This window comes from Colletotrichum paranaense, assembly GCF_030867605.1.
Source record: "Colletotrichum paranaense strain IMI 384185 chromosome Unknown Scaffold_7.1, whole genome shotgun sequence".
NCBI lineage: Eukaryota > Fungi > Ascomycota > Sordariomycetes > Glomerellales > Glomerellaceae > Colletotrichum > Colletotrichum paranaense.
The window spans coordinates 1,399,426-1,421,155 of record NW_026848965.1 but is presented as its reverse complement, the minus strand read 5'-3'; the positions used below and the strand labels follow the sequence as shown (position 1 = coordinate 1,421,155).

General features: G+C 50.3%; 9 protein-coding genes across 9 annotated transcripts; 4 read left to right on the top strand and 5 right to left on the bottom strand.

Annotated features, from left to right (window-relative positions):
- Positions 1–249: 249 nt before the first annotated feature.
- CPAR01_09295 (uncharacterized protein) lies at positions 250–2,040 on the bottom strand (the record flags this gene model as incomplete). Its single annotated transcript, XM_060493560.1, has 1 exon — positions 250–2,040. One exon carries the CDS (start codon positions 2,038–2,040, stop codon positions 250–252), a length of 1,791 nt encoding a protein of 596 aa, XP_060347690.1.
- A 1,068-nt stretch (positions 2,041–3,108) lies between these two features.
- On the bottom strand, positions 3,109–4,261 carry CPAR01_09294 (uncharacterized protein; the record flags this gene model as incomplete). The annotated part of the gene is made up of 3 exons (XM_060493559.1): positions 3,109–3,537; positions 3,587–4,190; positions 4,242–4,261. 3 exons carry the CDS (start codon positions 4,259–4,261, stop codon positions 3,109–3,111), a joined length of 1,053 nt encoding a protein of 350 aa, XP_060347689.1.
- Positions 4,262–5,070: 809 nt separating this feature from the next.
- Positions 5,071–5,515, bottom strand: CPAR01_09293 (uncharacterized protein; the record flags this gene model as incomplete). The annotated part of the gene is made up of 2 exons (XM_060493558.1): positions 5,071–5,284; positions 5,424–5,515. The coding sequence occupies 2 exons, from the start codon at positions 5,513–5,515 to the stop codon at positions 5,071–5,073; spliced, it is 306 nt and encodes a 101-aa protein (XP_060347688.1).
- Positions 5,516–7,261: 1,746 nt separating this feature from the next.
- CPAR01_09292 (uncharacterized protein) lies at positions 7,262–7,588 on the top strand (the record flags this gene model as incomplete). Its single annotated transcript, XM_060493557.1, has 1 exon — positions 7,262–7,588. The coding sequence occupies one exon, from the start codon at positions 7,262–7,264 to the stop codon at positions 7,586–7,588; it is 327 nt and encodes a 108-aa protein (XP_060347687.1).
- A 119-nt stretch (positions 7,589–7,707) lies between these two features.
- Positions 7,708–9,639, bottom strand: CPAR01_09291 (amino acid transporter; the record flags this gene model as incomplete). Its single annotated transcript, XM_060493556.1, has 8 exons — positions 7,708–7,737; positions 7,955–8,265; positions 8,324–8,483; positions 8,539–8,640; positions 8,699–9,057; positions 9,129–9,352; positions 9,406–9,556; positions 9,612–9,639. The coding sequence occupies 8 exons, from the start codon at positions 9,637–9,639 to the stop codon at positions 7,708–7,710; spliced, it is 1,365 nt and encodes a 454-aa protein (XP_060347686.1).
- Positions 9,640–10,326: 687 nt separating this feature from the next.
- Positions 10,327–11,709, top strand: CPAR01_09290 (uncharacterized protein; the record flags this gene model as incomplete). Its single annotated transcript, XM_060493555.1, has 5 exons — positions 10,327–10,707; positions 10,777–10,864; positions 10,936–11,238; positions 11,314–11,436; positions 11,489–11,709. The coding sequence occupies 5 exons, from the start codon at positions 10,327–10,329 to the stop codon at positions 11,707–11,709; spliced, it is 1,116 nt and encodes a 371-aa protein (XP_060347685.1).
- A 285-nt stretch (positions 11,710–11,994) lies between these two features.
- Positions 11,995–13,773, bottom strand: CPAR01_09289 (uncharacterized protein; the record flags this gene model as incomplete). The annotated part of the gene is made up of 5 exons (XM_060493554.1): positions 11,995–12,860; positions 12,917–13,087; positions 13,138–13,405; positions 13,499–13,565; positions 13,622–13,773. The coding sequence occupies 5 exons, from the start codon at positions 13,771–13,773 to the stop codon at positions 11,995–11,997; spliced, it is 1,524 nt and encodes a 507-aa protein (XP_060347684.1).
- Positions 13,774–15,051: 1,278 nt separating this feature from the next.
- CPAR01_09288 (uncharacterized protein) lies at positions 15,052–16,159 on the top strand (the record flags this gene model as incomplete). Its single annotated transcript, XM_060493553.1, has 2 exons — positions 15,052–15,373; positions 15,432–16,159. 2 exons carry the CDS (start codon positions 15,052–15,054, stop codon positions 16,157–16,159), a joined length of 1,050 nt encoding a protein of 349 aa, XP_060347683.1.
- A 2,765-nt stretch (positions 16,160–18,924) lies between these two features.
- Positions 18,925–20,923, top strand: CPAR01_09287 (glycosyl hydrolase family 43; the record flags this gene model as incomplete). The annotated part of the gene is made up of 6 exons (XM_060493552.1): positions 18,925–18,976; positions 19,039–19,180; positions 19,249–19,411; positions 19,477–19,755; positions 19,829–20,830; positions 20,891–20,923. 6 exons carry the CDS (start codon positions 18,925–18,927, stop codon positions 20,921–20,923), a joined length of 1,671 nt encoding a protein of 556 aa, XP_060347682.1.
- Positions 20,924–21,730: the final 807 nt, after the last annotated feature.

Below are 21,730 nucleotides of genomic sequence, written 5' to 3'. Positions count from 1 at the left end.
TTTAGATCTAGATACTAGATACCTAAAGTACAGTCTGCGTAGATATAGAATGCTCCTTTCTTCTTTCTTAACATTGCGCTTTCCTTCATGTTGCCACGTCGCTGGCTGGTCATCACTTAGGCCTCTCGGCTTGACTTTTCAATAGCCATTCTTTTCAAGAAGAGAAATTGACTTTGGGTATTCATTTGACAACATGAAGGACCTAAGAAACTACCTGCCACAGGAAAATCTTTCTTGGACCTCCACCACTCATTGTGCCTTATGCGCTCTTTCGGAATTCGCGGGCATCTCGTATACCATGTGGTCGTCCGGTGCCTCGTGCCTAACTGGATGTCGATCCGTAGAGCCAATCTCATGCGAAAGTGGCGGTCCCATCTCAGTGAGAGGCGACCGCGAATCCAACTCACTGACGTGGCTCCTTTCCCTCAGAACCTTTGGTTCCGCCTGGTACCTCATATGCATCTCCCCATTTCCCCCCATCTCGGCCATCGAACTCGTCTGGCTCGCCACCTGCGCCCTTTGACTTTTGCCCCTCTTTCCGTTCAACCATAAGAAAGCCTTGTCGACGGCATCCGGCGGAGAACCGGGTCCCTTCTGCTTTCTCCGGCGGCGCAACAACCATACCAACGCAAGGACCGCGCCTATAACCCCGACTGCGATGCCAGCCTTTCCTCCAGCTGTCAATCCCTTATCACCGGTGTCGAAGCTCTGGAAAACTTGCCCTTTATCCCAGGCGTCGCCCCATGTCGTGACGAACGACTTGGCCGGGTTGGTACTGATCGCTGAGTCGTCAAACTTCTTCACGATGCTCTGCTCCATCCGTGGACCAGGAGCTTGCGCCATGTAGGTGACGTTGGATTCGTAGTCAACGGCCAGGAATGCGGCTTGGAGGAACGCGCGGCCCAGCTGCCAGAAGCCGTAGCTCGAGTTGATGGACTGGCAGGGAAAGTAGCTCGCCTTCTGCTCGACCAGCGGCGGCTCCAATGTCAGGTTGAGGAGCTGGAAGGGGACTTTGATAGTTATGTTCGTTGCGCTCGAGTCGGCCAAGACGAAACCGAGGTACGCTGACTGGTTGACAAATAGTTGGGCGCTCAAGTCAGTATCCCAGAGGTAGAGCCCTGACTTGTTATGGTACGTCATGTGAAGATTCTCTGCTATGGCTTCGCAGATCCCCGGCGGTAGATAGATGTACGGTGAAGCTGGGTTCGGGATCACGACTGCCGACCCAGCAGCGCCGCCAACGTACTTAGTATACTGCATGCCGAGGTCTGTTGGATTCGTCCAAAAGCTCGCGTTCGACTTAATAGGATAGAATGACTGATTCCGTATCTGAAAGTCAAAGATGATGTCCCTGAGAAACATCACCGGTATCGAGTCCTGAAGTGCAAACGTGCCAACCTGACCGAGCGCCCTGTTCTGCTCATACCCGCCCAGTACTAGCGATCCAGGAATACCAAGAGCGGCACTCCCCATGTGCACGCTGAACGCGGTCCTATCAATGTCGCCTGAAATTCTGAGCTGTTCGAGGATGCCCGGACCGGCCGTCTCGTGTCTCTCGCTCCTGGGCCCGAGACCAAGTGTGCCGACCGTTGGCGTGTAGGCAGTCGTGTCTGAATTGGTAGAGCTATTCCACGACGTCGCGGCGACCAATGTCACGTTAACCTTGATTTCGTGACTGGTTCCCATCCTCGAGTCGATGACCATGCCGTCCGAGGCCTCCATTCCTGCCCAGCCCGCCCCCATAAAGGCGCTGGCGAACCAGCCATCAGACCAGGCTCTCGAAGTCCCCGTCTTGAGGGTATCGCGGCGTGGCGTATAATCTCCGCCTACGGATTTCGTCAGGATCTCAGAAACACCAGAGCCTCCCGGCCAGAGAGGCATCTCAGTGTCGTTGAGCTTGAGGAGTGGCGCCTGCCATGGCCCGTCGGGACCATAGGTCCTGTTCTCGTTCGCTCCGAGATCGGTTGACCAGCGGAGTTGGATCTGCGCGCTGGCGCTGGCGAAGGTGGCCGCGGCGAGGTAAATACGACGCAGCAGCATGGTCGACGTTTGTCAACCGTCTCGAGTGATACTTTGACTGGATATTTAGGTTGACATTCGGAATTGAGTTTAGGGTCCACGCGTGAATGGTAAGAAAGGGCAGACGGAGAGACAAAGGTGTGAACAGGAGTAAGAGAATCGGGGTGAAAGTCCAAGTGCCGGACAAAATAGCATGCACGAGTGAGGGTCAAGCAACACCGCGCCGCATGCGAGTCTTACGGTAGCAGATAATTTGATAAAACATAAGGTGGTTTCTTGGGCAAAGGCTCCATCGCAGGCAACAGAGCTACCGGGATCCGGATCCAGATGCAGACTGGCGCCGCAATTGCCTGGCTGCCCAGGACCCCAAACCACAAGTGGATTTCAAGTTCAGCCAACAGGATTCGAGGCGTTCTTAAGTAAGTCAGGGGTTGCCCTGGTTTGATCCATCATCTAATGACGGAGATCGTGTCCGTAGGAAGGGAACACGGATAGTAGTAGGGAAGAAGAATTAAGAGATACACGAGCACTGAGAAGCCGTCTGACAAGCGAGCATCGATCGCCAATTTGGGCGCGTTTTCGTTCTCGTAAACCTTAAAACTCAATTGAAAAGGTTCCACTTCAGAGCACCACCTCCCCAACGGTGCCAGGTGAGCATGACAGCGAATATTGGCGCGAGGCTGGTCAGGGAAGGCAATCCTTCAGGATCCAACGCGGCACTGGATCTTTCAAACACGAAATTCAAGGCTTTTTTTTCATTATACAAGAGGAACGCGGGCCAAAATGAATACCAATCCGAAGACCATCCAAAAGACTTTTGACTTAGCCCGGATTATCCTCGAGACTTGAATCGGCGTCATCGCCGGGGCCAATCTCCACTTATCCCCCGGTTGTTCGGAGGTGAACACGGCGCTCGGTGGATGTCGATCATCCATTTGCTTGCGTTCGAACCCGACCTATCCAGAGCGCTTCATTCGTATAGATGGAAGACTTAAAGTTTTTAGAGACCTGTAGTGCATATTCATTTCACTCTCAGTCATGAAACTAGCCCTTGGGCCATTGCTCTCGCAAGGCAGATTCCACAACGATTCAGTCACCCTTCACCTTCCCCATCTCAATTGTCTCCGGCCGGATCGTAGAAGAGCCACGCCAACCCCACGACTTCCCGCCATCATTCTCCGGGCCCTTGATACAAAGTAGCTGTTCATTCGCAAGCTGTATATGCCACTTCTGCCTACCGGCCCGCGTCTTCTTAATGCCTTTGAGTAGTCGTCTTGTCCTCGACCGCCACCAAGGCTTGTCCTGGCTTGCGATGCACCGCCGCAAAGGTATCAACAAAAAGCAGACCTGGTCCAACCTTCCCTCGGAGAGTAACATCTCACAAATCGTCAACAATCGACTCATTCGAGTGCTCCTCTCAAAGTCGAGCTTGGCTCCAGACTCAGGTGGGTTTCTTCCGGCGGCTATCGTTAAGGAGATCTTATTCTCCAAGTAGAACAATATCCAGTGGATGTTGATCTGTGACGCAGGTAAGCCGAGAATTCATTTGTGGCTGAATCAATACTACCTCGGTTTCCGAAAGGGATTCTTTGCGAAGATCCAAGTCCTTGATGGTGCCGTACTTTTCTGCCATCTTCAACAGCTGAGCCAGCGCCTCTTCGATGGACCCCTCAAGATCGGCAACATCGCAGTAATACAACAAGACCAAGAGGTCCTTCTCAGAGTCGTCAATCAGACACGTATCAGACGATCGAAAAGGAAGAGGCAGGTTGTCATCTCCCGCAGAGGTAGAGCCTACTTCCAATCTACCCACATCATTGCCTTGTGGCCCGAGAAATGGGTTCACGGCACGTGCAACTTCAAGCAGCTTTTGCGAGATGGGCCCGCGATCAGTCAATAATCGTAGTACAGTCTCTTCCGTACAGAGCGTGATGTAGTCACGAATATTGGATGCGTGTCGAGCCTCCTCAATCAAGACATCAAGTTTCTCGATGAGCGACGTAAGGTCCTCGGAGGCAACGCTGGAAATGCCCCCCGTTAGGTATTGACTGCGAATCTGCGTTATTGACAGGATGACTTGACGGGTCGTCTCAGATATGAGTGGAGGTAAATGCTGGATCCAGATAGTGGTAGAAGGCAGCGTCTTTGGGACGCGCGGAGGCGGCGATGGACTACCTCAAGTCAGTATCTTGGGCCCATCATGGGCACAGTCACAGACTCACCGGGACGAGCCTCCGCCCATATTGCGAATCAGCTTTGGCGTTGAGTTCTTGACCGACGGAAAGTCGGGCGCTCCCAACGATGCATAGAAAATCACGTCCATATTGGCATCTCACAACACCACCGCATCCTATATGAAGTCGAAGAGGGAGAGCAAACATCGAGGCTCATCGTCAACCAGGCTGGACTTACGTATTTCGCATGCCTCGCATCGTATTTCGTGTCTGCATCAACCAGCTCAGCTGAAAGCCTTGGCAACACGCGTTATTAGACGTGGCTTGCGCCGGCGAATCAAGAGGAACGGACGGTGTGGCGGTATGTGTCCCCCGGACTGGAGCCGTCCTCAACGTTGTGAGCGCCACCGAGGATTCCGTCCATCATGGGACGCGTGCGGGGTACTGGGGTATGATCCTCTGTTCTGTGATCAGGTGCATGTGGGAATAGCTCGGTGCATCATTGGAATGTTTTAGTAGTCATTGTGAATGTAGAGGTGTTGTTTTGAGTATTGAATATGTACTCGGGTTGCTAGTATTTACACCAGTTCATGACGAACCTTGATCATGGTGATGCGTTCCATGTAGAGTCGCCTGCCCAAACGCCATGCCTCCTTCCTTGAAAATGCAAGCTGCCAATTTGTGCAGCTTCAGCTCCCGTCACGTGTTAAAAACGTTTCCTTGTGATCCCGCCGAATAGTATCCTTGATCGCTATAAAACGCCGTTGCCAATGCTGAGGTTGATCCATTCTCCGATGGTGTTGAATGTTGTGATGATGTTGTGGTGATAAAGGAAAGGCTGAAGTGATTGTACTGAGACATCGAGGTCGGTCAATCCTTAATTTTGGGATTCGTAGACTGCCATTGCCTTTTCTAGCTCCTCGAGACTCGATCGGTCGCCGTAAGCGTCCATAAGTTTTGCCGCCCGCATGCGATCTTCAATTGCCTGCTTCTCCGCCGCGGCGTTCTTTGCTCGGCGACGTTCGACCGCGCCTTCTCGGTAGACGTTGAGGCCGTAGCCAACGGCGACGACTGCTACTGTGGGCGGGATCCTATTATGCCGGATTCGTCAGTTCCAAACTCTCTCGGTTGCGGTTGTGATGTTTTACCCCAGGATTCGGGGGAGCCGGGAAGAGGGGGAATGGGTGCTAGGTTGGGGTGTTAGGACCGAATCAGAGATCAAAGACGTACCATCTCATGGCGAGTCGACGGGGAGTTTGCAAAAAGTAGCTCGGCGGCATGCGAGCGTTGGTTGTGAAGTTTCTCGAAGCTTGTCTGAACATTGTATGTTGTGGGATCAGGTAGCTCAATGAGAGATGGTGTGTGGGATGGGGATGAAATCGGTATTTGTATCTTGGTTGCGTGTGGGTTACAATCGCAAGGGATGATTAGATAGATATCTCGGGCTAAAAGCAAGCGTCTTGGTGAGGAGGTGGCAGCGGCAAGCAATGTATTCATATAACGTCCCGTCTCGACCTTTCGCGCCGCGCCAATCTTGTGTCTGAGAACCCCGTCACCCCCAGGCGTTCCCTCCCCCATGGCCAAGGGGGGCCAAGCATGGCATGGCACTGCCCGCCCACACAGTACCTAACAGCACTTGCGTAGTGCGTACGGTAGGTTGAGATGAGCATGGAGCGGTATACCGTACGGTACAAGGCATCTCCGCAGGGGAGGGAGGCAAAACGGGATTCGCGGCCAGAATGAGAATCAGTGTGACACCAGCATCGCACCACGTTCAGCAGCGGCCCCAATTGGGCATGGCGTCGACATCGTTCCAGAGTGTCGATTGTGGGGTGATGTCGACCGATATGCGGGGTGGAATCGGCACAGCCCGGGTGCAGTAACGTGATGCCGCTGGGGACAAGACTGGACCTTTGCTTTCTCTCTCTCTCATCATTGCTGCAGCACTACGGATACAGTGCTGTACGTTGTCCTCAAGGAGAGAAGGCGCTCATCGTTATTGCCGTGCCAGGGGAGTTCCTGGAAGACGTCTGGGGAACTTGGTTTTGAAGGCTACTGCTGGTTCGCTGGAGCTTTGCAAAACGCTCGAGGTGGTTGAGGAAGCCCCTTGTTTGTGCATCTTTCGTGCATCTCCGTCCATCTATTGATCCTGGACCATTCAAGCACAGCCCCCGCAGACTTGTTTTGGCTTTGGCTGGTGTGGTAGCTACTCCTCACGTGCCCGATGCTACCAGAGTCTATGCTCTCAATCCTCGTGCCTGTGTGGTTTGCAACTTGCTTGCTACTAACGGCATTTGCAGTCGGCGTCTCGCCACACACAAGACCGACTGACAACCATAAGTGGAAGCATTGACCAGACGGAGGACGGCCAGCGGAGTCCTCCGTTGCCGTAATGTCTTCTGATGCTGGTGGCAGCTGTTGAGAACCGTGAGATTATGACATGTGCGGATACAGTATTCGGCAAGTAACTTCGGGTGTGTGGCTTACCGGGATCATTTTGTTGGTGATCGAAACGATTCGATTTTTTCAGTTCCTAATTTTCAATCCGTATTCTCACTCGACATTGGCACCCCAACTTATTATCGTGACCCCATTCGCAGAGCCTATCTGTAGCCCGTATCTCTAGATGTTCTCCATCGTGGACTATGGAATAGCCGATTCCACCCGCGAAAACCAGTAGGCTCCACCCAAGTTTATCCCGAAAGCTCGTCACATAGCCGAAAACCCTCGTTGATGTCATCTCTGGTCCCTGGATTTCTATCTCTAGTCCCAATTTCTCCTATTTCCTTCTCTGGCAAACAACCCTGTTCACACCTTGACGCTTAGCCTGATCTCGACACCGTCTCCATCTGCACTATTGCTCTTTGGGGGAGCTCGAGTCCGACGCCAGCCAGGACGCGGTTTTCTGGTGAGAAGGCGAGTACCTACGTAGTAGCTGGTTGCCAAGGTAAGGAGGGAGAGAGACCCTTGTCCGCCGATGTCATTCAGCCAAAATTCCATCAATGAACTCAACGCATTTTCCAAGCTGAGTCTCCATCAACCAACGCCAACGCTAGCTTCCGCGCCAAATGAATCCCGGCGGCTGTGTTTCACGACGTCACAACACACGATCGAATGGTGATGCAGCGGATAGCAGCGGGTTGTTGTCGTTACCCGTGATTCTGAGCTATGACGATGGCCTCACGTTGAGCCCTTTTGTCAGGATCACTCGATTTAAGCTTGATCAACTGTCATTTTGCAATTACCTTTCACTGCATTGCGTTAATGACGAGCACATGCATGCGTGCATCGCGACATGCCAAGCACCCCACAAGGCGTTGGCTGGGCCCCCCATGGCCCCTTTCCAGCCGTCAGCACAACACAATCAATCCACAGCACAACGACGACTTCAATGAACGGATGGATATGAGGTTTAACATAGCTCAAGTATGGTTACCACATTCATCTATAATTGGCGACGTAATATCCTATTGATCACCTTTTAATCCTTTGAAACCTAGTAACTTTGGACCCATCACTGAGCTCTTGCTGAATCTGTTGGTGTCTATAACCGAAGAGTCTCGGAGCGATCACAAACCGCAATCCGTAGTAAATGATGCCAAGAGACAGGATGCTCAACGCAACAACAGAAGAAAGCCAATACGGCAGCGAAGTACTGCCTTTACCATTCGGCGGTCTTACAAACGGCATCACGATTAAGAACTAATTACGAGGTATCAGCGATCAAACCTAACGGTCCTTGAATCCATAGGCACACTTACAATATTCGCCGCAAGATAGATCACAATCAGAATCCAGGGTGCCCGGAGCGGCGATTGGAAGTTCTCCCGGTCGGTGAAACGCAACTTAACCAAGCCAACGGTGATAGCTGTCAACAAGACCGTTGTCGGGTAGCTAGACAAGCTGACGACGAAGTTGAAGGCGTCTCCAGCCGGCGGTGCACAAATGAAGAGAACAGTCACTCCAAGGTGCAGAATCAAGGCGTAAATGGGCGTACGAAACGGCCTGTTCTCCATGAACAGGTTGGAAAAGGGGAGCACACCATCCTTTGCCAGCTCTTGCAGCAGGCGAGCTGATTGGCGAAGTCAGTCGATTGAGCTCACAGTGCTGACTGAGGTTGAGAAACTCACGAATGGTAAATGCAACACCCAGGAGATGTCCCAGTGCTGATAGAGCGACCAGCGCTGGAAGAGCTTTGGCTCCTGCCGAGGGTCCAAAGATATTCTCGAACAAGGTGGCGGCTACGGTGACCTTTGCCGCGATGAAAGCCTCTTTGGGCACAGCGGCAAACTAATTGCCTGCGTCAGCTAGCGACTAACAGTGTGATGAAGGTTATTGATCTTACATATGCGACGTTCGCTAGCAGGTAGAGCACTGCAATGACGCTCATTGAGAGAGGAAGCGCGATTCGCAGAGTCTTCTGCGGGTTACGAACTTCAGACAATACCTGGAAAGAGCAGGTTAGTAAACCACAATGACCAGCCCAAATCTGATGGGAAACTCACAGCATTGACATTATCATAACCTTGAAAGGAGAAAATGACGTTGAGGATAGCGGATCCGATGTTGTATCCGCTGTTTGAAGTGCCCTCGAAAGCATTGGTAAAGTTATGAGGGCTTTCCACCCTGAGATGGCCGGACAAAGCTGCGAAGCCGCAGCACACAATAAAGAGCAGCGTGAACAGCTTCACCGCGGATAGCAAATCCTGGATCGCTCTTCCTGTTCGAGGCGCAACCGTGTGGATTCCGACGGAGAACACGGCGCCAGCAATCGCAACTCCACGGAGTTTCCACGTCGTCGAGTCGGCACCTGATGCAACAAGGATGTACGACGAGAACGTGATGGCGTTACTTGCAGAAACCTCTATGTTGCGTGTTAGGAAGGTCCTTAAGCTGGCAGTGATATGCTCTGAACGGAGCATCAGGGACACTTACGCAAGAAGACGCAATAGAAGACGTAGATGCAAGTTTGCATAATCCGGGGACTGAAGGATCGCTCAAGGTAGTTCTTGATACCACCAGACCTAGGTATTGCGCTTCCAAACTCGAGCATAACGAAGATACCGCACGTCGAGATGATTGCTCCGATCACCCAGCACATCATTGCCATGCCTACACTACCCGAAAGCTTGAAGATAGTGCTGGGGGTCGAGAAAATGCTGCGCTTGTCAGAAATGGGAAAGATGCCAAGATTGGTGATCTTGAGACGTACCCTGCACCAATGATCTTATTGACAATCAAGGAGACAGCTCCGAAGAGTCCAATAGTCCGCTCTTGCAAGACGTTGACTTCGATAACGCCAAGCTTGACATCCTTGTCCGAATCTTCGCCGCCATCGCTAAGAGAGCGAGTGAAAGGCGCAGCTAGATGAAGAGATTAGATACAACTTATTTCCCGCGAACAGAGAACTTTGCTGACCTTGGATACTATCTTGTCTGGACGTCATGGTATCAATCACGCCAAGGCGAACCTTGGAATCGAATAGGTGATCGGTTGATCAACGCAGCACCAAGGCTTGGAGCAAGTAAATGCAGAAGTTTTACTCTTATGACTTTGAGGCTCATTCAAGCGTCAGTGGTGGTATCCGTTATCCTGGAAAATGTTAGCTAAGAGCGTGCGTCTATGTCTGCACAGCTGCGGGAAGCGAAGCACGCCATTATGGAGCCCAGATGTCGTGTGAATATCCCCGGAGGTCAGCCACGAAGACATGGTAAAGTGAGCGCAACTCCCGGACTTACTCAGGACTTGATAATACTTTTCAGAGGGCCTTTTCAATTAGTCCTACTGCTCGGGAGCACTACCGAACGCTTTCCTGCTTCTGGCGACATGCTCTTACTCGGCACAAGGGTGTTGTTGGAGTCGGGGATATTCCGATTATGTCGTGCTTTGCTCCTGTGATTCGCCATTCGATCCTCACAAACTATTGGACAACAATGACATGGAACGTTGTCTAGACTGAACAAAGACCCGGAGCACATCCGACTGCGGACCGAACTGCTCGTAATGCTTTCGGTGTCTGCTAATGAAGTAGCATAAGTGTAGACATGGAACCCGATTAGGCATTGCAATATGCCACAACGTTGTATACAAACCTAGTACGAAAAGACCACTGAAAATTCAACACAGCAACGAAATGGCAGTTCAACTCGAAGCTTTTGAGGTCCCTGGCGCCAGGACCTATTTTGGCCATGCACTCCCCTATGGATTACAAGTCAAGTCAAGCGGGCCAACTGGTCTCGCACCTCCCATCGCCGAGTCTGCGGCGGCACTTAGGGCATTGGGCGACTCCGGAAAACTACAAGATCTCTTGGATAAGCATGGTGCCGTCTTGATCCGTGGTGCAGGCAATGCTTCAGCCGAGACTTTCTCAAACCTCGTGGGCGCAGCTGAGAAAGGCAGAGGCTCTTATCCTCATGTTCAAATAGGACTGGCCGGCAAAAGAACTCCACTCGCGGACAATGTCTGGACGGCCAACGAAGGGTCGCCAAGCACCCGATTCTACCAACACAATGAGGTGAGGGCGCCCACGTTTGGCCTCAGGTGATGTGTTGAGTGTTCAAGTAAACTCACGTTCAATTGTCAGTACTCTAGGTACACTCGCTTTCCTTCAAACATTCACTTCTACTGTGTGAAGAAAGCGCCCAAAGGCGAGTTCATCCCGGTGTTGCGAGGTTACGAGACAGATTGATCTCGTTGACCTGAGTGCCTGTGATAGTTCACACTGGCTGACTCTGTGCTGAAGGCGGCGCGACACCAATCGCGAGCAGCGCCAACGTATTCGAAAAGGTCCAAGCCGAGATCCCTGAGCTTGTGGAAGAAATTAGCAAGCGTGGCTTGGGGATGAAGATGGTCTTTCGTGCCCCTGGGAATGAAGCCAAGGTCAATCAATTCAACTGGGCTGGCGAGCACAGCTTCGGGCAAGAACTTACTCCAGAAGACGACGAAGCGACGACAAAGCAAAAAGTTGAAAAGCAAGTCCGCAAGTTGACATCAGATTTCAAATGGAACGAGGATGGAAGTCTCGAGTTAACGCAGCATATTCCCGGTAGGCTCCCGCAGAATGTTGCTCAGCTAGCATCAAGAGAAAGGAATTCAATTCTGACGTGAACTTCAACTATAGGCATACGAAGGCTGCCAGCGAGCGGCAGGCCAGTCTGGTTCAACGGCCTGGTCGGGCGTCATGGTATTACGCGAGACATTGGTGCTCTCGATCCTCCTCATATCGGCCGTGACGGAATGACTTGTAAGTTCTTGCAGAAAGCTTACGTGACGCAAGCTCACTGATATGCTGCCAGATCTTCCTAGCGTCTACGGAGACGATACTGAGATCCCGCGTAGGCTTCTTGACAAGCTTATCGACGTCATTGATAAGGAAGAGATTAGCTTGATTCTTGAAGAGGGAGATCTTTTGTTAGTCGACAACTTCCAAGTCTCACACGGAAGAGAACCGTGGGAGGGCGACAGGCAGATATTAGTATCGATGTGGGACACACCAATCTCAATCGGGGAGTACTGATCCGCGCCCCATGAGTCTCAAAGAATGGCCGGTATTAAGTCGTCAAAGGGAACCTCTTCATAGCTGGAAGAAGAAAGAGTCACAGTTTCGGTACTGTTATTCAGTCCTCAAGTAATATACGGTGAGCTAGTCATAGCACGCAGGGACCCTTCCATTTCTCAGTTTCGACTGAAATACACGTCTTTTTCCTTGAATCTCTGAGCTCCACTCCATGACCGAGTTGGCGAAAAGATTTATGTTTCAGGCGAGTGATCCTTGGAGCTACTCCGGGATCTTGAGCTTCACCTACAAAGTATACTGATAGGCAGGGTGGCACTGCCATTTTTCACCCAACTTAGTCGACCGTGATCCCAAGCGTGTGCCTTCGTTCTGAAGATCCTTGTCCCCGGCAGCGCGAAGCTTACGATTACGCCAACGAAGGTAGAAGTGCAGCGAAGTGGCCAGAAGAATGCACATTCCAGAGAAGGCCACATTAATGATGTTTGCCTGCCAATACTGCGGGCCATGGGACTTTGGGTAAAAGTAGCTTGCGTAAATAGAAGCCAGGTTAGATCCGGCGTTCACGACAGCGTATGATACAGCTCGTTTAGTCGCCGGCCGAGGAAGTGTGGTCGAGACCCATGACAAGATACATCCGAACGAGCCATATACACTCATCATCATGAATGTCGCCGTGTATCGGGCTGCAACGTTGAGAGTAGTTGCCGAGATTATGAAGCCGACGCTGCAAAAGACCTGCGGCCACACGATGTGCAGCCACCTCTCACGATGCTTGTCGCTGTGCCAAGAATTTGTGATGCCCAATATCGCTGCGAACACGTATGGCGGAGCAGAGAGAAGCAATGTATTTCTTTGGTTGTAACCGAGTGTCGCTACAATGGTGGGAAAGAAGTTGGTAAAAGCAGCCGCAGTGTTGAGTCCAAGTTGCATGAGCCAGATCATGTAGAGTGCTGGATCCGTAAACGTCATCTTCAGACCTTGCAACGCTGATGCTTCTTCTCGATTATCTTCTTCGACTGCTTCTTCGGTGATTCGAAGGATAGCAAGCTTTCTCTCCTCATCGGTGAGCCATTTGGTAGTCGCTGGATAGTCCGGAAGTGTGAGATACGTAACGATGGCGACCGGAATTGGGATTGTGCCCTCAATGATGACTGTTTTGATGAAGTCAGAATATCACCAGACACTGATTTCAAAAAGAAAAACTCACAAAGCCATCTCCAATCTGCGAGGCCCAGCTTTCCATTCATGCCTCCCATGATGGCGCTGCCCAGAAGGCCACCGAAAGCACCTGCCATCTGTCCTGCAGCATAAAGTACCGAGATACGGACAGCCAGCTCCTTCTTCGTATACCACGAGCTGAAGAGGTACAAGGCACCAGCTATAGCGTGGTTAGCCACAGGCCTGTGATAGTAGTTAGTGGAAACTAACGGAAGAAGGGTGCCTCAACAAAGCCCAGGAGAAATCGGAGAACTACAGCTCCCTTGTAGTTTTGAACAGCGCCGGTGGAGGCACTGACCACAGCCCAACAGCACATGACGACTGGAAGAAAGATGCTGGGTCTCATCTTGTTGAGAATCATGTTTGTGGGAACCTGTGTGAGGATGTATCCAACGAAGAAGACACTGATAATGGTATTGTACTGGGTTCCAACCAGACCGATGTCATTTTCAAAGTTTCCTAGACGGGCTGTCGCGATCTGATCACAGTTAGTGTGATTCCTTGTAGCGAAGATCACATTGCTTTACATTGTTGCGGTCCAAGTAATTGAGCACATGTACTTCTCAGTAACCATGTCAGTGAGAGCTCCGCTATGAAAAATCTGGATGAACTTATAGAGTAGCATCATCAAGGGCATCCTAAAACAGCGGTCAGAAACACCAGACTACGTACGACAAGCCATCGAGCCACTCACATCCGAACGTCAATCCTCCGCACAAGGCGTCGCTCTTTCAAGTCCCTGTTCTCGATGGGTACATCCTGGGATATGTCTGATTTCAGTGGGTGATCGAGCGTTTCGATATGAAGGCCCAGAGTGTCGTCTTTACGAAGGTCATTCAACGCCATCCTTGTGTGCAAATGAGAATTTCTAGTGCGTTCGATCTTGAGATGGACGCATTGGTGTGGAATGAGGCTCGGACGTAGTCACATACTTATTTACGGCCGACCGAAGAGAGGTCATCGGACTGCTTGCCGATATCCTCGACCTACTCACGGATACAACTTTCTTATTGCTCAGACCTAGTTCCTTACCCCGCAAGAAATCTTGGAGAATCTGTTCTAGCAGTGGATCTCGTGCGAGAAGGATGGCTACATGGCAATAGTAGTCAGATGTGTGCTGAAATCAGGCCAGGCGAGTGGATTGGTTGGTCGGAACGTGCTTACGAGCCGGTCGGTTCTCGCATGATCTTGGTCTACTGTACCATGAACAGATAGATCGACAGGGCTTCATCGGAAAGTAATCTTGTTGGCTGTTTTGAGACATGGGTGTTGATGCTGGAAGGAAGGTAGCATCAACTATGTCATGTGGTGCTTGAGAAGTTGCCTGCAACGAGTGCAATTGTTACAACATCCGGACTCGGACCATCGAGCTCATAGTCCTACAAGACAAGCCTACGCAAGCCTTCGAGGCTTTAATATACTTCCCAGAACCACCGTATGCTCAGCTCTACGTTACGGTACCTAGGTCTACATTCATATCTGAATGTTAGTATTCATCAGCATTCCACCCTAGTGAAATTGGGCACTTGCGCATCAAGATCCCAGTTTCCCCGCAACCCCGGATATCCATACCCGTTGGCTTAACCTCAGATCGTGGGGTTGATTATCTGTAAGGGCTTTTGAACGTACAGCACAACCTGTTGGCGCCACTAGAATACAGCCAACAGCACTGGTTGGTCCTACGGCTCGGGAATCGGATATTCTGAGGTTCTGAGCTCGCATCAAAGGTCCTAGCGGTCGGGTATTGTCACAATACGTCACGCTTCCCTGCAAGCCTCGCTTTGTCAGCGGGGTCGATTCAGTTGAGCTGCACGCAAGTACAGGGGAGAGGATGTAAGGAAACCAAGCGAGGGCTTGCATGATGTGCTCGGAGAAGTCCCCGATATCGCTGAGTATGGCGGGAACTTTGCCCGAATACCGTGCTTTTCTGCAGAAGTACATGAATGCGCGGATATTTTGACATGTTCCAAGGTTTAAAGACTCTGAATCCCCATCTCATCGGACTTTGTTGTAAACCAGCACATTTTGACCGCGTGTCTCCACCGGTACACGACGTATTGCAAGATAGATCGAGACTCTTCCCAGCCCAGCAACTCAGAAAATCTATAATAACGCAACCATAAGATGCCTAGTGCTATCAAGCCAATCGTACTCCACATAGGAGACCCTATACAGTATAATCCAGAGCGATACAGGGCGTTGGAAGAGATCGCTACAATTATCAGGCCAACCATAGAAGAGAGGCAGAGGGACGCCTTCTTGAAGGCCCTGAAGGAACAGCAATGGGGCAATTTCTCAGCGATCCTGCGACCCTTTTGGAACTCAGGCGGTGAGATGGGCCGTTGGGACAAAGAGCTCATCTCTCTCCTGCCTTCCTCCGTCAAAGTCTTTGCCTCCGCAGGTGCTGGATATGACTGGGCAGATGTTGGTATCTTGGCTGGAAAAGGTACACCACTACCCTCCTTCTCAACATCTTCGAGACGTTTTGTTGACATGAACAACAGGAATCTTGTATTGCAATGGAGCATCAGCATCGTCAGAAGCTGTGGCAGACATGGCGCTTTACCACATTATATCAGTGTTCCGCAACATGCAATGGACCAATACGGCAGCACGTAGTGGTAACGCAGACCAGTTCCTTGATGCACACCGGCATAATAGCGAGACAGCACACAACCCTGCAGGGCACACACTCGGCATCATTGGCCTCGGAAACATCGGCTATCGCATTGCACAGAAGGCATTTGCCGCCTTTGGCATGGAGATAGCATATGTCGATCCTATCCTCAAGCAAGCGGAGCAGGAAGCCACTGTCAAAGCAGTGAGATACCCAGACCTGGACTCCATGCTCGCTGTCGCAGATTGTGTGGTTATTTCCGCCCCTGGAGACGCAGAAGGCGGCAAGACCCTTATGGATGCCTCACGCCTAGCGAAGATGAAAGAAGGATCTCGATTGGTCAATGTTGGGCGTGGAAACCTGGTAGATGAGGAGGCATTGGCTGATGCGCTAGAGTCAGGGCATCTTTTCGCTGCTGGACTCGATGTACACTCGAACGAGCCTCACATCAACAAGCGTCTGATCTCCATGAGAGATGTAAGTCTGACATGTCACACCGCTGGTGGAGCTGTTGAGACGAGAATCGGCTTTGAGGATTTGGCTATCCGAAACGTCATTGAAGTACTACTAGGGAAGGAACCTTTGACGGCGGTGAACAAACATTTACTTGGGTAGATGAGACGTGAAAACCTATAATATGATTAAGTCTCTTGTCTGAGGAAGACTGCATCTGCGTGGGTTCTCCGTTCTCGTCGTTATTATTGTTGTTCTGTTGAGGAGGGCTAGCTAGCTTGATAGACTGCAACTCCTTGATGCATATGAGCTCATGCGCGGGGAGTTGTTCATCTCGAGCATGGAGTCTAATAGTCAAGGATTTAAAGCGCTAATTTTTCAATTCTCAGTGGAAATTATTTTGATACCAGTGTATTGACTTGTATCATCTTTTCAACATTGATCCAGGTTAAACACCAGGCTGTGCTACTAGCCATGAACCGTCCAGGTCCAGGCCTACCTTGCTATGTAAGACCAAGCTAAGAGTCGACGGCTTTGCTTTATCCTTTTCCGTTGTCTAGCATCATGCTGTATGTCCTGGCCGGTTGGATATGGGGTTACCGATCAGGGCGCTTTCAGCTCATAACAAAGACTCGGCCATTGATGGGCACAGGAAGTTTGCATGTGCATGCCTTAGCGTGCAAATATGCTTCATGATCTCCCGTAGCTACCCAGAATTTGACTCAATCAAATTGGAAAGATGTCTCAAAAGGAATCTATGACATAGGTAGTCTGATATCGTATGATTGATGCTGATCACCCGGGTCTCTTTCTCTACAAATAATTATCTTAGTATTCAGGGGAGATCACGATTACGAAATCGACTATGAGACAGATGACAACATGGTCTTCTAATACTTTGTTCTTCGGGACAACGGAAGTTCATTTGGCCCACTGTAACAATGACCTTGCTGAGTGACTCCGAAGGGACTGCCTATAGAGAACTGGACCGGATGCTAGTGATATGGGCAGCACATGCTAGACGAGGGATACCAGTGACAATAGAGGAGAGCCTAGAAATATCTGGTGATCCGAGAGGAGAGTACAAGCAACTCTTGGCTGCAGTTTTGGGTGCGCTTGCGGTAAGTCAGCCTGCTGTCCAATCCACTGGATCTTAGGTGGAGTAGGATGAGGGAGAGTAGGCACACGTGAAGCCACACTCCGATGCATACACACAACTAAGTGGTGGCATGAACATTAATTCGGGAGACTGGGTATCTACTAAGGCCGAATGGAAATAAGCCACCTGTTTTCCATTGGAAAAGATGTATTCTTAAATCTCGAAGACCCGTGTCTAATTCTATATGACTGGAATAATTCCATCATTATACGTAACAACCTAGATCCAAAATCGGTACGCTTTTCAACCCACTCATGAACGCTGATTTCTCAAACGCTCAGACTCAACTAAAGCGAGTGCGCGAATGCGAATAACAACAAGATGGCGGGTGCAGTCTTCGCAAACGCCCCTAACAACGCTGCCTCCATCGAGCTCAATAATCTTCTTGCAAGGCTCGGGGTTTTGACAGCGCTCAAACTTGCCGGGAAGGAAGACTGAGGCGTATGGCTTACCGCATTGCGTGCAATAGAATGCAACGGACGGTTGATCACACATATCGAGCGGTGGGCGCAGGATGTTCCGCAAAGGTTCTTCGAGTAGAGTTGCTTTAGGTCTGGGGAGGTTGCAGTGGATCAGCTGTGTAGGTATAGGATGCTATGTGTTGTCGTGGAAATGGTACGCTTATCGTGGGTAGGATTCTGATGTACCTTATGTCCCAATGTGGAGGAATCATTGCACTTTTAAAGATTTTGGCAAAGGTCTAATCTACGTTTCTAACCTGGTCACCTAGGCAATGAATGCCATGATAGTGGCATTGCAACGAAAACAATCATAAAAAGGGCTTTGTTCAGCGTCTGAAACATCGAATTTGGGAATTGAGGCTTTGCGTCTGCAAAGAGTTGATTGGACCAAGCACCTTGGTTTTGAAGTTTTGAAAGTAAACTGGATCTATCTCAAGGTTTTCAAGGTCAAAAATAGCACGGAGACTTCGAACAAAGCATGATTTCGTGGCAGTGTCAACATCGAGTTGAGCTATGCGTCCAACATCAGGTTACTGCTAGAACAACGCAATCGTCTTCGGCGCGCAGGAAAGTACTTGTGTGTTACCGTCAAGAACAACGCGAAGGCAACAATTAAGGGAAGTAGACATAAGTACTAAGTTGATAACTGGATATATCCGAGAGACCTAGCATAACTACGTAGTAGAGTAAGTAAGTGCTTATAAAGCTGGGAAGTGCGGGAAAGCACATGCAACTCTTGACCATAAGTATGCCTGCCTCAGTTCAGCTATCTCAATTGACCTCTTTTACTTAAGGTATTGATTGGGGGGGGGGGGTCTGGTATTGACTAGCCTATACGTTGTCTACCTAGCCCAAATACCAAGTTGATCGTACCGCCCAAGGTTCTGGAAAGCAAATCATGGTGACTGAAGAGATCTGACGATACCTCAGCCATCACTGGCTCACGACATAATGATACCCATGACAAGTCGAAAAACGGAAACCCTGAAATTGGGGGGTTTGCAGCATGGCTCTTCTACCACCTCGGCTAGCATCATCGCGAAAACCGAATGGAGCCATTTTAGCCAGGTTCGTCCACTTTTAGCTTAAATGCAATGCAACCTGCCACACCCGGCATCCCGCCCAGGGTCAATTGAGCCAGGCATTTATCCGTGAGGGGTGCAGGTCCAACGTCATTTACCCCGGATTCATTCAGAGCGATATAAAGCATTCATACCATGACGAGATTAGTCCGTGACATCTGGTAGAAGGTTGGGTAGTACCATATTTGTGTTGCATTTGGGTTCAATGACACTGAGACAGCCGATATGAAGTCCACTATTTCCATGCCACTGGCCTCAGTCGTTGCATTGCTTCCGAGTGAGTTCACCAGGTTATCAGCATCGACCAAACTATCTACCCAAGGCTAACTTTCTGGATAGCTTTCGCACAAGGACTTGTGAACCCTATCATTCCGGGGTTTAATCCGGACCCAACGATCATTAGAGTTGGTCAAGACTTCTTCCTTGCAACTAGCACTTTTGAGTTCTTTCCCGGCGTCCCCATTTACCACTCAACCGACCTGTGAGTCTACTTGTTTCTGAGCGACCTGCGTAGCACCGTGTTACCCAATGCTCACTCAACCGATGCAGCGTGAAGTGGGAAAACATTGGCCATGCACTATCGCGGCCGTCCCAGCTGAACATGCGCGGTACCGCTCCGAGTGGTGGTATCTTTGCGCCAACGCTGAGACACCACGACGGTCTCTTTTACTTGATTGACACAGTGTTCGACGTGATCAGCCCTCCGGACAATGTGAGTTCTTTAAGCGTAGTATGTGAGAGGAACTTTGGCCACTTACTGGTGGGCTTTTCCCATAGGTTACACGGGTGCCCCGTTCATTTTACGTCACGACCCCGAATATATTTGATCAGGCTAGTTGGAGTGAACCTACATATGTTGACCAGTGGGGCTTCGACCCGGACCTCTTTTTCGACGATGATGGGAAAGTCTATTTGACTTCGACATTCTCTGAATTTGTCGAGAATGGTAATTTTGCAAACTGGATCACCGAGATCGACATCAAGACTGGCGACTCCTTGAGTAACTCCCGTGTTCTCCACACGACAACGGTACCTCCAGAGCTTGGCTACCCACTCGTAAGCCTCATTCGCCATAACGACCAGCATAATATGAAACCGTCTTAGCTAATCGTCAACCGAACTATCTTAGACCGAGGGGAGCCACTTGTACAAACTCAACGGCACATATTACATGGTCACTGCCGATTCTGGAACCGAGGCTAATCACAAAGCAAATGTATATCGCTCTCAGACTCTGGACGGGCCGTGGGAAGGAAACCCTCATAACCCCGTTTTGTGGAATGGCGAAGATATGTCTCTGCCAGTACTTGCTACGGGGCACGCAGACATTGTTGACGACGCCGATGGAAACTGGTGGGCCGTTTTCCTAGCGATTCGACCACAGAATCCTAGGAACAGTACTGGACTTCCTCAGCTTGGTCGCGAGACCTTCCTGTGTCCTGTTACATGGGACGCTGACGGGTGGCCCATGTTCAATAACAACGAGCCGATTGCTGAATACATGCCCGACGTTCTGTACGACTTGAACCGGCCCAAGACATGGCGCGACGATTTCGAGGGTGGACTCACTGATGAAACCTACTACTATACACGGACACCATACAAAGGCTTCACAGACTTCGAGTCCAGCCCTGGCAAGCTCCGAATCAGAGGCAATGTTTACACTCTGAACGATCGCGAAACCCCGGCAGCACTACTTCGCAAGCAGGTCGACATCAATACTACCTTTAGCACCGAACTCAGCTCTTTCAGCCCGGCATCGTGGAGACAGGAGGCCGGTGCGAGTGTCTATCTCAGCATTCACTACCACAACGAAGTCGCCATTACTTACTCGAATGATACTGGTAGGCGATGCATAGTCACGCACACTAGAACGGGTCCCGACGCTACACTCAATACTACCTACATTGAGGATGAGGATGTTGCCAATGGTGAGCCAGTGAAGCTTTTCATCGAGGCCAAGGATGTAGGATATCGTTTAGGATACTCTACAGGAGATAAAGCGCCAAGTTGGCTTGCGACTGTTGAGAATCGCTGGCTCCAGTCATACGTTGAGGGCTGGCAGAACTTCGTCGGAACCCATTTCGCGATCTACAGTACCGGAACCAGACTTCCGACTCTAAATCCTGCGGTATATTGAGTCTATTCCAAGCTTCCATAACGTAGCAAGGCTAACATCACTGTTTTTTAGGACTTTGAGTACGTCCAGACTGAACTGAACTAGCGTGGCGGTATGAGGTTAGAGGAGAATTTGCAGGGACAGGCAACCAGTTTAATCGATGTGTTTCACCGGATAGATGTAGCTATCACCTTCGAATATCATTTCCGAGAAGGAAGACACATCTGAAATGGTGCTCTTACATTACACATGTGTATCTTGCATCAACACGTGGGTAGATCTTCCAGCTCTGTAGCCTCTATTATTTGGCATTGACCGTTTCTTGAGGTTCACAACATAATGTACTTAATTAAGTGCCTTTAAGAAAAGAGCCCGAAGTAGTGACTTCTGAGGCGTGAAAGCATAAACGACGATAAAATGTTTCAAACTTCTTGTAATTCCATGAAATGTGTTTTAAGATGATCTGCCTCCTTTGGCGTTTGCTACACCTCCTTACCTACTTTGTTTTCTTAGACACGCGACCGCTAGATCAGGCCCTCAGATGTAACTTCAGGACTTAGTGCAGACCAGGCGGCAGTACCTTCTGACAGGCCCGAGGTTCAAGACCATCCTGATGAACGATCAAAATGACCCGTGTAAGTTGGGGTTCCGAGAGTTAGACCAACTTGATTGGCTCGCACGGAACGGTCCCTCTCCATTTCTCAGTGTCCACCTCTGAAATTCCGTTTCGATCTGCCGGTGGAGCAATCCGATTGGCCCAGACGGAATCATCAAACTGTATGAAGCAATCCGAAGTATGTTTTCGGAATTTCGGCCGCCCACACTTGAATGTGAAGGGACATGGACTTACGAGGGTCTGCACTGCTGAAGTCAAACAAGCTAGGCATATATTAGGCCTTCATTATCCTCCTA